The following is a 14,033-nucleotide window of genomic DNA, read 5'->3' as shown; positions in this document are numbered from 1 at the left end:
CTGCCCTGCGGCCCCCGGCCGGGGCAGCCGCGATAAGGTTGCCCGCCGGGCCCCTTGCAGGGATGACAGCGCCTGAGGCGCCTACCTGGGATCATCTCCCGGGTCCCAGGGATGACCCTGCACGCAGGGCCGCACCGATCCGGGATCAGTCAGCGGAAAGGGCGCTCCCGCCTGGAGGATAACTGAACCCTTACAGGACGCCTCCGCCCCCCAACACGGGCCAAGCAGGCTCCTCCACGATAAGGAGGCTCTCGGGTCTCCCTTTAGCCCGCACTGCCCGCGAAAGAGCCCTGAGACCTCCCCGTGAGGGACGTGTCGCTGCCCCCTCTCGCCCCACGGCTACGACATCAGTCACCAGCAAGTCACTCACTCCGCTTCCGCCATCTTCTCTCCTCCATCACTGACACGGGCTGCGCATGCGCCCCCTCAACGGCGGAGGGGCGGGGTCGGCTCAGCGAAGGGCCTCGGAGGTCACATGGGGTCCTCAGTTTCCAATCTCTTTCCCAACTCACGGCTTGCTGGCTCAGGGATGCGACCGGGTTTCCCCAATTTAGCTACGTTTCTCCATTTCAACTCCTTGCTTTCCGGTGTCCACGGGCTTCTTCTTGGTTGGGGGGAGGATCTGTAAACAAGATATGAAAAGTTCTGCTTAAACTGTTAAATTAAAAAAATTTTTTTCAATTAAAAATTTGAAGAATATCGAAAATATACCAAATTCTTTGCAAACTGCAGAGAAGATGCTACGAGGATTGGAAGCGAGGCCACAGAGAGATAGGCAGCGCCTTAGTGGCTGCAGGGCTGGTTGGGATATATTGGAATGGGGGGGGCCTCTCTGGGCTTTGAAAGGTAGTGGTTCAAATGCCGGTAACGTGGATGGTTAAGGAATCATCCTGATTAACCTAGGGATATTACTTATGCTTTCAACATCAATTAACTGAACGATTAAGTCAAGATGGCAACTTGAGTACTTTAGGGACCCATCAGGAAAAGCCACCAGTCTGCTACCTGATGTGGCTTAAAAAAACTAATTACACTGAGGCTGGATGAGGCAACATATAAAAAAAAGATGAGTAAAAGGAGCCCCTGTCTTCCAAGTGTAATCTGGAGGGGAGTGTATTTTATAGAAATTTGTACAGAATATAGTTGTTGTTGTTAGGTGTGGTTGAGTTGGTTCTGACTCATTATGTGCAACAGAATAAAACACTGCTCAGTCTTGTGCCATCTTCACAATGGTTGTTATGCTTGAGCCCATTGTTGCAGCCATTGTGTCAATCCATCTCCTTGAGGGTCTTCTTTTTCGGTGACCTTCTGAGGTACGGAAGAAAAGGGGACTGAGCCCCTAGGCAAGGAACGCCGCAACACCTGCAAGCTTGGCTAATGACAAAAAAAAAAAAACCATCCTGGAATGTGCGAAAAGTGCAACCTACTTCTTTGTAAGATGTTTTCCTGAAGGACCAGCCCGATCTGGTCCCAGGAGCATGCGCAGACATCTGCAAGGTCACTGACAGATGACGTCGCCCGATGCAAGTACCTGCGACAGGAATCAAACTTGCGCTGCAGGGGGACTGCGCAGGTGCGACACCCCATAATAAGTACTGCCACCCAGTCCCAAGAGCCTTTGCTACCGGCACCATCTTGGATTCCAGATGTTCGGTGCAGCCTAATTTAGTATGCACCGGTATTTTGAGAAGTACCCGCCCCCTGAAAGAAACCTACTGAATATTCATTACTCTATTATCTTCGCCAAACCCATACAAGCCCCAGAAAAACCTTCTTTCAGGGGAACAGAAGCTAGCGTTGCTTGATCACTCTCTATTCCTGCTCGTGAGGCTTTCCTGTCTTTCTGTCGCTAATAAACCTTTGTATGGAACCTCTGAGCCTCTCCTGGTCATTCGTGGTCAGACGGCAAGAACCTATGCAAGGCTTAGTCCCTAGCTGGGAAACCTTAGCCTGCAACACTCCTACTTTATCAAACATGATGTCCTTCTCCAGGGACTGGTCCCTCCTGATAAAAACATGTCCAAAGTATGTCCTTCCTCCTAGTCTGTCTTAGTCTGGAAGCTCAGCTGAAGCCTGTCCATCATGGGTGACTGTAGTATTATTTTAATACTGGTGGCATAACTTCTAGCATCATAGCAACATGCAAGCCACCATAGTACGATAAACTGACAGACATGGGGGGAACAGACACGATATACAAAGTGTTCTGAAACAGACCCACTAAGTGTTTTGGAAACCCTAAGTTCAGGGAATAATAAATCTTTATTGCCCTTTAAAAAAAAAAAAAAGGCATACCAATCATAAACAATGTCTTTCTTTTTTAATTTCTTAAGAAGGTGAAGTCACACGAATTTCAAGATCCAAGAAACAAAGTATTGATATAAATCCATCTTAAAGTATAGTGTGGGCTAATGCAAAGTGTACTTATGTAATCTTAGAAAACCTGTGTTCCATGATCTGCCTAGAGGGAAAAGAACACTTTTATGTAAGCTTAAATTATCCCTTTACTTCCTTTCTCCATCTGATAATATTGTGTCCTCACCTTCTCTTCCTATCTAATAGCCCTGCCCTTGCTACTACTCCTGGAACTCACTGATAAAGTCCCCTTCAAAAAGTCCCTGTAGACTCTTAAAAAATACAATATTACTACTTCCCTTTTCTGACTTCCTCATATGATATCATTGTCATCAACTCTCAAGAATTGACTCTCCATTGGTATTGTTGAAATTATTTTGTTTAGAAAAACATAAGTGAAAAAAGCAGGGTTTTAGACCTAAAGATGGAAAATGCGTAATTCAACAGAGTGTTAGGAATAAATAAGCCCCAATTGTTCCTTTGCAATCCCCCTTTCCTTTCAACACCCAAGGCCTATATCTATATTGTCACCTTATGCAGTCTGGACTCTAGGTCAGGATTAGGCAAACTACAGCCCATAGGCCAAGAGTAGGCAAACTACAGCCCATAGGCCAAATCCACACAAGATGTTATGCAAAATCAGATCAGTATTACCTTTTAGAAACATGTCGAAGCTCAGTATTTGTCATAAAAACAGCTAACATGTATGTAGCCTTTTGCTAAATGCTAAAGGATTTCCACAATCTCGTTTGATCTTCACAATAGTCCTGTAATATAGTTATCATTACCATTTAGCACAGAAGTATAGTAAAGCTCAAGGTTATTAAAAACCTATGTTGACTCTGCCGGAATTAACCAGAAGTGGAGTTCTAATTTAAATTTTCCATCTCCAAAGCCAAGTTTTCTTCACCGCATCATCCAACAGGCCACTATGTGAAACCTTAGAGGAGGCAAAGTATGAGGGACTGTTCTTAAGAAATTGTAATTATTTATCTGGTCAAACAGAGGAAAGTATTTTACTTCTTTGCTGTTTCCTAAGGGAGGTAATCATGCTAGCAGTTTGCACTTCTTTCTAAAGTTTGCAGGAACAGTTACCTTGGAAAAGTGCTGGGATACTATTTGATTTTAGAAAAACCTCTCTAGCTTTATGAGAGATGAATTAGAGGAAAGTAAAGCTGGAGACAGGGAACCTATTTGGGAAGCTGTACATTAATCCAAGGACTACAGGAAAGGAGTGCAAACATAACAACGATTGTGAGGATGGCGCAGGACTGGGCAGCATTTCTGCTGTTGAACATGGGGTCACTATGATTTGGAACTGACTCGAGGGCAACGAACAACAACACAGGAATGGAAGGGAGAGTCTAGATTAAAAATTTAGTTCCTTAGTTGCATTAGTCGTATTTCAAGTGCTCAATAGCCTCATGGGGCTAGTGGCTACCAAAGTGTACAGTGCAGGTATAGAACATACCTATTTTCACAAAAAGTTCTACTGGACAGCACCAGTGTGGACTGTAGGTCAGGAGTAGGCAAACTACAGCCCATAGGCCAAATCCAGCCTATCACTTGTTTTTGTAGGGCCCACAAGTTAAGAATGGTCTTTACATTTTCTAGTGGTTGAAAAGAACCAAAAGAAGACTAATATTTCATGACATGTGAAAATTATCTGTGTTATGGATTGAATTGTGTCCCCCCAAAATATATATTGTAACTCCTAACCCTATACCTCTGGCTATAACCCCATTTGGGCATGGGATTTCTTTGTTTTGTTAATAAAGCAGTATTAATGGAGAGTGTGTTTTAAGTCAATCTCTTCTGAGTATAAAAAGAGCAGATTGAGTAAGCAATGAGGCAAGCAAGTAAGCAGATATGGGGAAGATAGATGCCAGGCCACAGGAAGATCACCAAGGAACCGACAAGCAGAAGCTCAAGAGACAAGGACCTTTCCCCAGTGCGCATAGAGAGGGAACGCCTTCCCCTACAGCCAGCTTCCTGAATTTAGACTTCCAGTCCCCTAAACGGTGAGAAAATTAATTTCTGTTCATTAAAGACACTCACTTGTGTTATTTTTGCTACAGCAGTACTAAGACGAGGTGAAATTCAAATTTCAGTGTCTGTAAGTTTTATTGGAACAGCTGCACTAACTCGCTTATGTATTGTCTATGGCTGCTTTTTGCTACAATGGCACAGTTGAGTAGTTGTGATACAGACCATAATGGTCTGCAAAGCCTAAAATATTTACTATCGGCCCTTCACAAAAAAGTTTGCCAACCCCTAGTCTAGATCATCCAGCACTGGGCCCTGTCAGAATAGTTAATCCAGCACACTGTCTTAGGCCCCTACTAGACCTTGATGTCTCTCATAGAATCTTGGGCTCACGACTTTACCAAATGAGCCACCTTGGGCAAATGATTCAACTGGCTTCGACTCTTAGTTTTATAACATAGAAAAAAGAGACAACAATACATTGCAAGATTGTGGTAAAGTCCTAAAAAGACAAGCGTATGTGAAATTCCTTTTTTTTTTTTTCCACTTTTTAGCCAGGGTCTTCCATTATCCAGATTTGCTCAATAAATGTTATTAAGTACGCTTAATACTCAATAGATTTTAAACACTTGTTGGAAAGATGAATATTTGGATGCATGAGGCATAAAATTGCAGTCCATCCTATAGACTGGAATGACACAATCCATAGACTTGCTTTCTCTTTTGCTTGGAAGTCACATGCTAAGGCTTACTTTTACTAAAACGGAATAGAATCAAAACTGAAAACAATCTCTAGCCCTGCCCTCTCACCTACTCTTGTAATAATCAGTATGTTAAACATATAGTTTACCAGCCTTATATTTCCTTGTAGATTGGTGGGTGGCACCCTACACAGTCACCTCCATTTCCCCAGGTGCTAAATAGTGGATCATGAAAGGTGGAAGGGAACTTTAGACTTCATGTGACTCATACTGAGGAAATAGAGTCCCAGAAAGGAATCCATGGGAAAGCACGTGGTAAAACCCAGGTGAAACTCTCCACTACAGGTTAGTAAGTAAGCACAAGTAAGCCCATCTGTACCTCGCTTATTGGGTAATCCGTCGTTGCCTAGAATAGTTGTTATAAGTGGGGCTTTAGAATCAGACAAACTGAGACTTGGACCCTGGCTCTGCTACTTACTAGTTATATGACCTCTTTTGATTCCTTCGGATGCATCTTCAAAATATAAACTCATGTCTGGCCACACTACCATGAACTTACATGAAATACACACCAATTATGACATTTCTTGCCATCTCCACTGTTAGCACCATAGACCAAGCTACCACGGATCTCTGCCCTGGAGCACTGCAGTGGGCTCCTAACAGGTCACCCTACTTCTAGTCTTACTTCTCTAAGGTCTGTTCTGCACCCAGCAGCCTTAATAAGTCTTTAAAAATGAAAATTGGGTCCCTGTCTTGCTCAAATCCTCTAGTGGCTTCCCCTGACACTTAGCATAAAGCCCCAGATTTTCATTACAACCTGCAAGGCCCTATGGGATTTCCCTTTTGCTCACTCGGCTCCAGCCACACTAGCCTCCTTACTTTTTCTTCTTTGTACTTGCTGCTCCTTCAGCCTGGAATGCCCTTCACACAGATCTCACGGCTCACTTCCTCACTTCATCTAGGCCTCTGCTCAAACATCTCCTCCTCAGAGTGCTCTTCCTGACCACATAACCTAATATGCCCCTCTCATCATATTCCAGGAGTCCCTGAGTGACACAAATGGTTATGTGCTCGACTACTGACTAAAAGGTTGGTGGTTCAAACCCAACCAGGGTGCCTTGGAAGACAGGCCTGGTGATCTGCTTCCGAAAATCACGGCATTGAAAACCCTGTTGAGTAACTTTACACACATGGGTTGCCATGAGTTGGAACTGACTCAACGGCAATCGTTTTGGTTTTTTTGGGTTATCACTTTCTGTCCCTTAGCCCACTTTATTTTTCTTTATAGCATTTCAATGCACCTGACATTATGTTACATACGTATTTGTTTGTTTATTTACTATGCCTATCAACCTCCAGTGTGTAAGCGCCACACTTTGTTCATTGCTATATTCCTAGTTCTTAAAACATTAACTGCTCAACCAATATACATTGAAAGAATGAAGTTACTTAAACTTTCTAATCCTCAGTTTTCTAATCTGAAAAATAGAGATAGTTATTTTTTAAATAATTAAATTAAAGAAATTAGATAAATAATGAGCTAATGCATATAAATAGTAGAGTATAATAAATGCTCAATAAGTGTAGCTTTCATTATTGTTTACTTTTTGTTGTTTTGCCAAGTATTATCATGCTTGAGGCAAAGGAAAATATCCCTCCGATCTTATTCTATCTCCAAAGGTCATACTTTTTTAAAAATTATGGGACAGTCCCTACTTTTGAGAGTTATTTAACGCTATACGTTTTTAACTTGTAAATATTTAAAAATTTTGGCTTCAATACCTAAGAAATTTTTGCTTGTAATGTTCCTAACATATTAAAATAAAGTTTCATGTCAGTTTCTTATCAAATCTTAATTGCTATATGCTGTTTATGATAGATAAGTCTTTCATAGAATAATTATATAAAATGTCAGAAAAAACAGGAAACAATAAAATACACGACAGTGAAAATCAAAGCTAAGGAACAGGGCTGAAAAGTTGGGTAAAAAGTTATGTGACAGAAGCATACAAAGGCACAGAATTTGTTCTTAATATTTATCTTTAGCATTTTTTGAGTATAGAATTGTGAAAAAAAATAACTATTGCAGAAATACATATGAAGCAGGCAGTCATGAAAGGGTTATTAAGAGTTATTAACCATCCCATAGTAGTTGTTTTTCAGAAGTCTACTCTTGCTACATTCTTGTTACAATGTTTACAGCACTTCACCATGATTGGTTGAATCCCCAGGTTTCTTGTCTTCTCCTGGCAGGAGGCCAAAGTGCAGGCGCACTGACCCCAAATCTACGCTCTATATGGACTTCCTGGGGTGGCATTAGCGAGCCATTCCCATTTTTTCAGGGCTGTGCACAGTACCTTTAGAGCCGTGCCCAAAAACCCATTCACTAGAATTATGCGGACTGCGGATGCATCACAAGACTGAAGATCCTCCCTTGCTGTTCATGCATATGTATATCACTCCCACTAAGAGGAGCAAACCTTTCCTGTTTCAGGGAGCTGGCAGCCTTAGGTCACAGACCCTGCCTGTCTCCCAGTTTGCAAACTATGAATAAACCTTTCTGTTCTTCCAACCCTGTGTGTAGCTGACTGCAATTTCTAGTATGCTTGACAAGAACCTATTAGTTGACGGCTTCGTATATGTAGAAAATGAAAGTCCACTATAGTCCATTCTTCTAGTCCTCATGCCCAGAAATGACCATGTATTATATATTCTTCCAGATTTTCTATGCACTGATATACATTTTCATGCATTCATGTTTTAAATCAAAAATGGTGTTAGACTATGCATTCTCTTCCACAGCTTTTTTCACTCGAGTATATCTTTCCACGTCAATGTGCACAGCTTCCTTTCAGTTCCTCAAACATGCCAAACATGCTTACCTCAGGACCTCTTCACACACCCCTGAAATACCCTATACTTTGTTTTCTTTCAGTTCTTTGCATAAATATCACTTTCATGGACAGGCTCTCCCTGACCAACCAATTAAATGAGATCCCCCACCCCTTTTCTCACTGCACCAAATCTATTTCCCCTGGAGCAGGTGCCACTGTTCGTAATTTGTTTTATTGCCTGTTTCCCTCTCTAAACTATAAATTTCACATGGAGGGGAACTAAATCTGGTTTGTTCATTACTGTACATGCAGTGCTTAGCACAGTGCTGGACATGTAGTAAGCTCTCAGTAAATTAAGTATTGAAAATAAAATACTGGAAAAGTATATTTCATCTTTCACTTCCTGTGCAAGACAGATAAAACATTACCTTCTTTTTGTTTCAGTTCTTTAGTGAAGAAATAATACTATACTTGCTTGAACCTCATTTAGGTATTACAAAGATTCACTCACTGATTAAATTTACTAGATAAAAGATATAAACGACTATGCTTTGCTATTTTAAATACACTACACACTTACATAGCGCATAGTATGCTATACCTTGATTTCGGGAAAGGTCCTGCTATGATAATTTAGTACACATAGCTTTACTGAAGCAATCTGTGTAGTAATAGCAGCATACTCATGTTGGGAAATGCTTGTGTTACTTATTTGAAGTAGTTTTATGAAAATATATTAAAACATCAGAAAGCTGATGTTTTTCTGTTGACCAATGCTATTCTATTAAATCTACAACAATTTTTTTTGTCTCAATATAGTATACTTAAGAGCCCAGAAGCAATCTATGATTTGTAACATGTATGGGATGTTGTGTAGGTAGTTGAATACTTGTGGGGTGGGTGCGTGTGTGTGTGTGTGCGTATGTGAATCTCTGTCTAGTTCAAAGTGGGATGATAGGAAGAACCTGAAATTTAGAGTTAGGAAAATCTGAATTCAAGTCCTGGTCCTGCCCTTTTCCAGCTGCGTGCTCTTAGGCGATTACTTTAAACACTCTGAACACTAGGTACTTCATCACTAAAGTAAGGATAATATTAATCTCTACCAGATGTGCTCATTGGGAGACATAAATTAATCAAAATGTGATTGTGTATGCTAAAATGTTTTATAACTATAATATGGTATGCATATGTGTTAAAAGTTTGCTCTTCCTGCAATATACTCCAGGGACATTTTTCAGGATGAGAACTGAGGCTTTTTAAAAAATTGTTCTTGTAATTGGAGACATGTTCAAAGGCAAAACTGGAGGAGGAACATTAAAATTGATTCAGGAAAAAAATAATAAATCACTGTCTGTTTATACAGTGAAATTTTGGATTTAAAGGGTACTTTCCATCAATGAACTTCAAAGAATTTTGAAACGTTTATTTATTGTCATAATATTTTGAAGTTAGTTAGGTTCAAGTTGTTATCGTCTACTTTCTGAAAGGAAAATAAATACGCAGCAAGTTACATAACCTGCTACAGTCAGTGGAAAAGTCAAAATTAGAACCAAGGCTTTCTATTTTACTGCATGATGTTCAGACTACAGAGTCCACTGCACCTCTCAGTAAGCATCTTCTTTTGCTAGAATCATCTGAGGCTCGGTTTTTTATCAAAATACTTACTGAAGCAAGCAATTAAAATATATAAAATCTGTCATCAAATAATCCTTAGCAATTTATTATCAGGAAATAAGTCACATCAAATGCCCTGAAGATGCAGGCGTTGGTTTACAATTAAGAAAGCTAAGAATCTACATCCTTTCCTGCGGCTCCAGGGCATACATTCTTGTCCAGCCTGGGCCACCCTTTCCTCTGTTCTTATCCAAAGAAACCCTGGTGGCGTAGTGGTTAAGTGCTATGGCTGCTAACCAAAGGGTTGGCAGTTTGAATCCACCAGGCACTCCTTGGAAACTCTATGGGGACAGTTCTACTCTGTCCCTTACGGTTGCGACTCGACGGCACTGGATTTGGTTTTTTTGGTTTTTATCTAAAGAACCAGTATCTTCACATGCCTCTCCTCCCTAAAACTTCGTCTGCTTCCAGCAGCTCTTAGGACTAAATCCAAAACTCCTACCTTGGGTTACAAAGCCTTCATTTCTGACTCTAAAACACTTTCCAGCTTTCATCTGCTCCCAACTGCCTTTATACTTCAGTCTCATCGATCTTTTCGCCATCAAGCAAAGCTAGGCCTTTTCAGTGCTCTGCCTTTGTTCTCACCATAAATTCTGCCTAAAATAGCAGTAAGAAGAAGTTCAGGGGAAAAAGAGAAGGTTATTACTTATTGACTATTCTATGTATATTATCCCACCTAATTTGCACAGTAAACTCATGATGTAGGTGTTATTCTTCATTTTGTTTATGAAGATACTGATGTTAGTGACATTAAGTAACATTTCCAAGGTCACACAGGTAGTAAGTGGCAGATCTAGCATGGGAACCGAAGTCCAACTCCAAAATATATGTCCTGGCCTCTTCCACATGCTGACTCTCTTCACCCATTCTCTTCATCTGGCATTATTCAGATTTTGTTCAAAGTTTTCTTTCTTTGGCCTTCACAGCCTTTCCAAGATGAAGTTAGCTGCTCCCAGAATACTCTGTTTATACTCCTTTAAAAGTACTTAGGAAGCCCTGATGGTGTAGCGGTTAAGAGTTGCGGCTGCTAAACAAAAGATGGACAGTTTGAATCCACCAGGCGCTCCTTGGAAACCGTATGGGATGGTTCTACTCTGTCCTATAGGGTCACTATGAGTCAGAATTGACTCAACGGCAAAGGGTTTAGTAGTGTTTACCATGTGCTTTTTAAAATTGAAATCTAGTTACCATACTGGAAAATTCACCTGACGTATACAATTCAGTGGTTTTCAGTGTATAGACAAAGTTGTGTAATCATCACCACTTCTAATTCTAGATCATCTTGATCACCCAAAAAGAAACCCTGTACCATCTAAGGAGTCACTCCCCATTCCCTCCTCCCCTCAGTCCCTGACCACCACTAATGGATATTACATACTTTCACTTAGCATAATGTTTTCAAGGTTGATCCATGTTGTAGCATCTATCAGTACTTTAATTCTTTCTATGACTGAATAATATTCCATTGTATAGATATACCACATTTGTTTATCCATTCATCAGTTGATGAACGTTTAGGATGTTACCACTTTTTAGCTATTTTGGACAATGCTGCTCTGAACATCCCTATACAAGCTTTTGTGTGGACATACATTGTCATTTCTCTCGGGTGTATACCTAGGAGTAGAATTGCTGAGTCATATGGTAACTCTATATTGAACATCTTGAGGAACTGCCAAACTGTCTTCCAGAGCAGCTGCATCATCTTACATCTCACCAGCAAAGTATGAGGGTTCCAACTTCTGCAAATCCTTGTCAACACTTGTTATTGTCTGTCTTTTTACTACAGCCAACCTAGTGCATGTGAAGAGGTAATTCCGTTGCGGTTTTGATTTGCATTTCCCTAATAATAAGTATCTTTTCATGTGCTCATCAACCATTTATATATCTTTTTTGGAGGAATGTCTACTCAAATCTTTTGCCCAGGAGGACAAATTGAGTTGTCTTTATTGTTGGGTTGTAAGAGTTATTTGTTTATTCCAGATGCTAGTTCCTTATCAGATACATGATTTGTAAATGCTTTCTCCCATTCTGTGCGTTGTCCTTTCACTTTTTTGGTAGTATCCTTTGAAGTATCAGCATTTTTAATTTTGATGAAATCTGATTTATCTATTTTTTCTTTTGCTATTTGTGCTTTTTGTGTAATATCTTAAGAAACCATTGCCTAACCCAAGGTCACAAGAATTTACTACTTATTTTCTTCTAAATGTTTTATAATGTTAGCCCTTACATTTAGTTCTTTGATCCATTGTGAGTTAATCTTTGTATATAATTTGAGGTAGGCGTCCAATTTCACTCCTTTGTATGAGACTATCCAGTTGTCCCAGCACCATATGTTAACTTGCATAGGGATGTTCAGAACAGCATTATTTGTAATAGCCAAAAAGTGGCAACAACCTAAACATTTCCCCCACTGAATTGTCTTGGCCCTTACCATGTGTTTTTAAATAAATGTTGACATTTGTCTGCTGCTTAAGGACAAGGTTCTGGTCTTCCTACCTCCATTTACCATGATACTATGACATAGTAGTCTCATGTTTAATGCATGAAAAGCTGATTGTAGTTTCCAAACATCAATCAACAAAGACCAAGTGACACAGATTTTGCTAGATGCTGGGGAAGTTGTATACATGAAGCTCACATCTAGGGAATTTTTCAAACCTAAGGTTTCCTGGGGTCCCAGAATTTTACAGTGCCAGACTGGCATGAGTCTTAGAGATCATCAACCCCCTCATTTTCCAGTGAGGAAAAGCAGACCTCAAAAAGCTAAATAGCATCAATGACCTATCTCATGTAAAGCTGCCAGAGGGCCCCAGGTCTGTCTGAAATTACATTCTATTACAAGTTAACAAAGGATTTTTTCACTTAGTCCTTGATAAAGCATTTTTTCGGTTAGTCCTAGATAAAGTCCTTTCCAGATGAAAGACAATTGCTTCTGTTTCATACCACACTTATCTTCTGAGATAACTGCTATCAGAGTTTCTTTTTTAATTTCCTCCTACCCTAGCTGTACATAATTACTCCTTTCTCTGAAGTTCTACAGCTCTTACTTGCTCTTCTGGAAAACAACTATTTGTTTTGTACTGCTCTATGGCTTTGGTTTCTTATGCAATCTTGAATTGTTATTTGACTTATCACAGGTTTGCGTGACCTCCCTAAGTAGACTACCCCAACTAGACTCGGGCAGAAATAGGATTTTACACTTTGTTATATGAAATATAAAGCCTTGCACTAAGTATATATAGAGTAGACATTCTTGATATTATTTGTGAATTCAGTTAATTCATTTTTAAAATAAGAAGCCACTAGCCCTAAGTTCCACTCTGTTTTTCCCCCTCCTGGAAAAACAGAGTAGAGATGAGGCAGAGATGAGATGAGGCAGCTAGCTTACCCTTAGATTGCTCAGGATGAAAGTCTCTAGGAGAGAAGCACCTTCTCTCTTTTGAAAATTGTCTAGTGACAACCATCTGTTTTCCTAGAGGAATGGAGAAACCAGAGTCTGATAGTAGGAGCCCTGATAGCACAATGCTTAAGTGCTCTGCAGCTATCTGAAATGTTGGCAGTTTGAACCCACTCAGTAGCTCCACAGAAAAAAGGCCTGGAGATCTGCTCCCATAAAGACAACAGCTAGAAAACTCTATGGGGCAATTCTACTCTGTCACATGGGGTTGCTATGAGTCGAAAATCAACTTGAGAGCACATAACAACAACAAATAATTAGTATACATGTTTAAAATATTTCTTAATATTCCTAGTAACATTTTTTGAATTCTATAAAAAGGAAAAAAAGGATTGGCAGAATTCCATGAGTTCAGTAAATTAAACTAAATCTCAAAGGAACTCTGAACTGTAGTTAAAATTTTTTTTTTAATAATTTTTATTGTGCTTTAAGTGAAAGTTTACAAATCAAGTCAGTCTCTCACACAAAAACTTATATACACCTTGCTACACACTCCCAATTACTCTCCCCCTAATGAGACAGTCTGCTCCCTCCCTCCACTCTCTCTTTTCACGTCCTTTTTGCCAGCTTCTAACCCCCTCCACCCTCTCATCTCCCCTCCAGGCAGGAGATGCCAACCTAACCTCAAGTGTCCACCTGATCCAAGAAGCTCACTCCTCACCAGCATCCCTCTCCAACCCATTGTCCAGTCCAATCCATGTCTGAAGAGTTGGTTTCGGGAATGGTTCCTGTTCTGGGCCCACAGAAGGTCTGGGGGCCATGACCACCGGGGTCCTTCCAGTCTCAGTCTGACCATTAAGTCTGGTCTCATGAGAATGTGGGGTCTGCATTCCACTGCTTTCCTGCTCCCTCAAGGGTTCTCTGTTGTGTTCCCTGTCAGGGCAGTCATCGGTGGTAGTCGGGCACCATCTAGTTCTTCTGGTCTCAGGATGATATAGTTGCTGGTTCACGAGGCCCTTTCTGTCCTTTGTGCTCGTAATTGCCTTGTATCCTTGGTGTTCTTCATTCTCCTTTGATCCA

General features: G+C 40.5%; 1 protein-coding gene across 9 annotated transcripts in view; it reads right to left on the bottom strand.

The window, feature by feature from the left end:
• Positions 1–440, bottom strand: part of PHC3 (polyhomeotic homolog 3) — an 86,434-nt gene extending 85,994 nt beyond the window's left edge. For 8 of the 9 annotated variants that reach the window (XR_007515124.1, XM_049867711.1, XM_049867714.1 and 5 more), the window contains exon 1: positions 371–440. Coding sequence is in view for 7 of the 9 variants with exons in the window: in XM_049867711.1 (XP_049723668.1) it covers positions 371–384 (14 nt within the window). In the remaining 2 variants the exon portion in view is untranslated. The other variant, XM_049867712.1, reaches the window with a different exon arrangement.
• Between the last annotated feature and the right edge of the window lie 13,593 nt (positions 441–14,033).

This window comes from Elephas maximus, chromosome 23 (genome assembly GCF_024166365.1).
Source record: "Elephas maximus indicus isolate mEleMax1 chromosome 23, mEleMax1 primary haplotype, whole genome shotgun sequence".
In the NCBI taxonomy this organism is placed as follows: Eukaryota; Metazoa; Chordata; class Mammalia; order Proboscidea; family Elephantidae; genus Elephas; species Elephas maximus.
The sequence above is the reverse complement of the archived record's forward strand: the minus strand, read 5'-3'. Positions and strand labels throughout refer to the sequence as shown.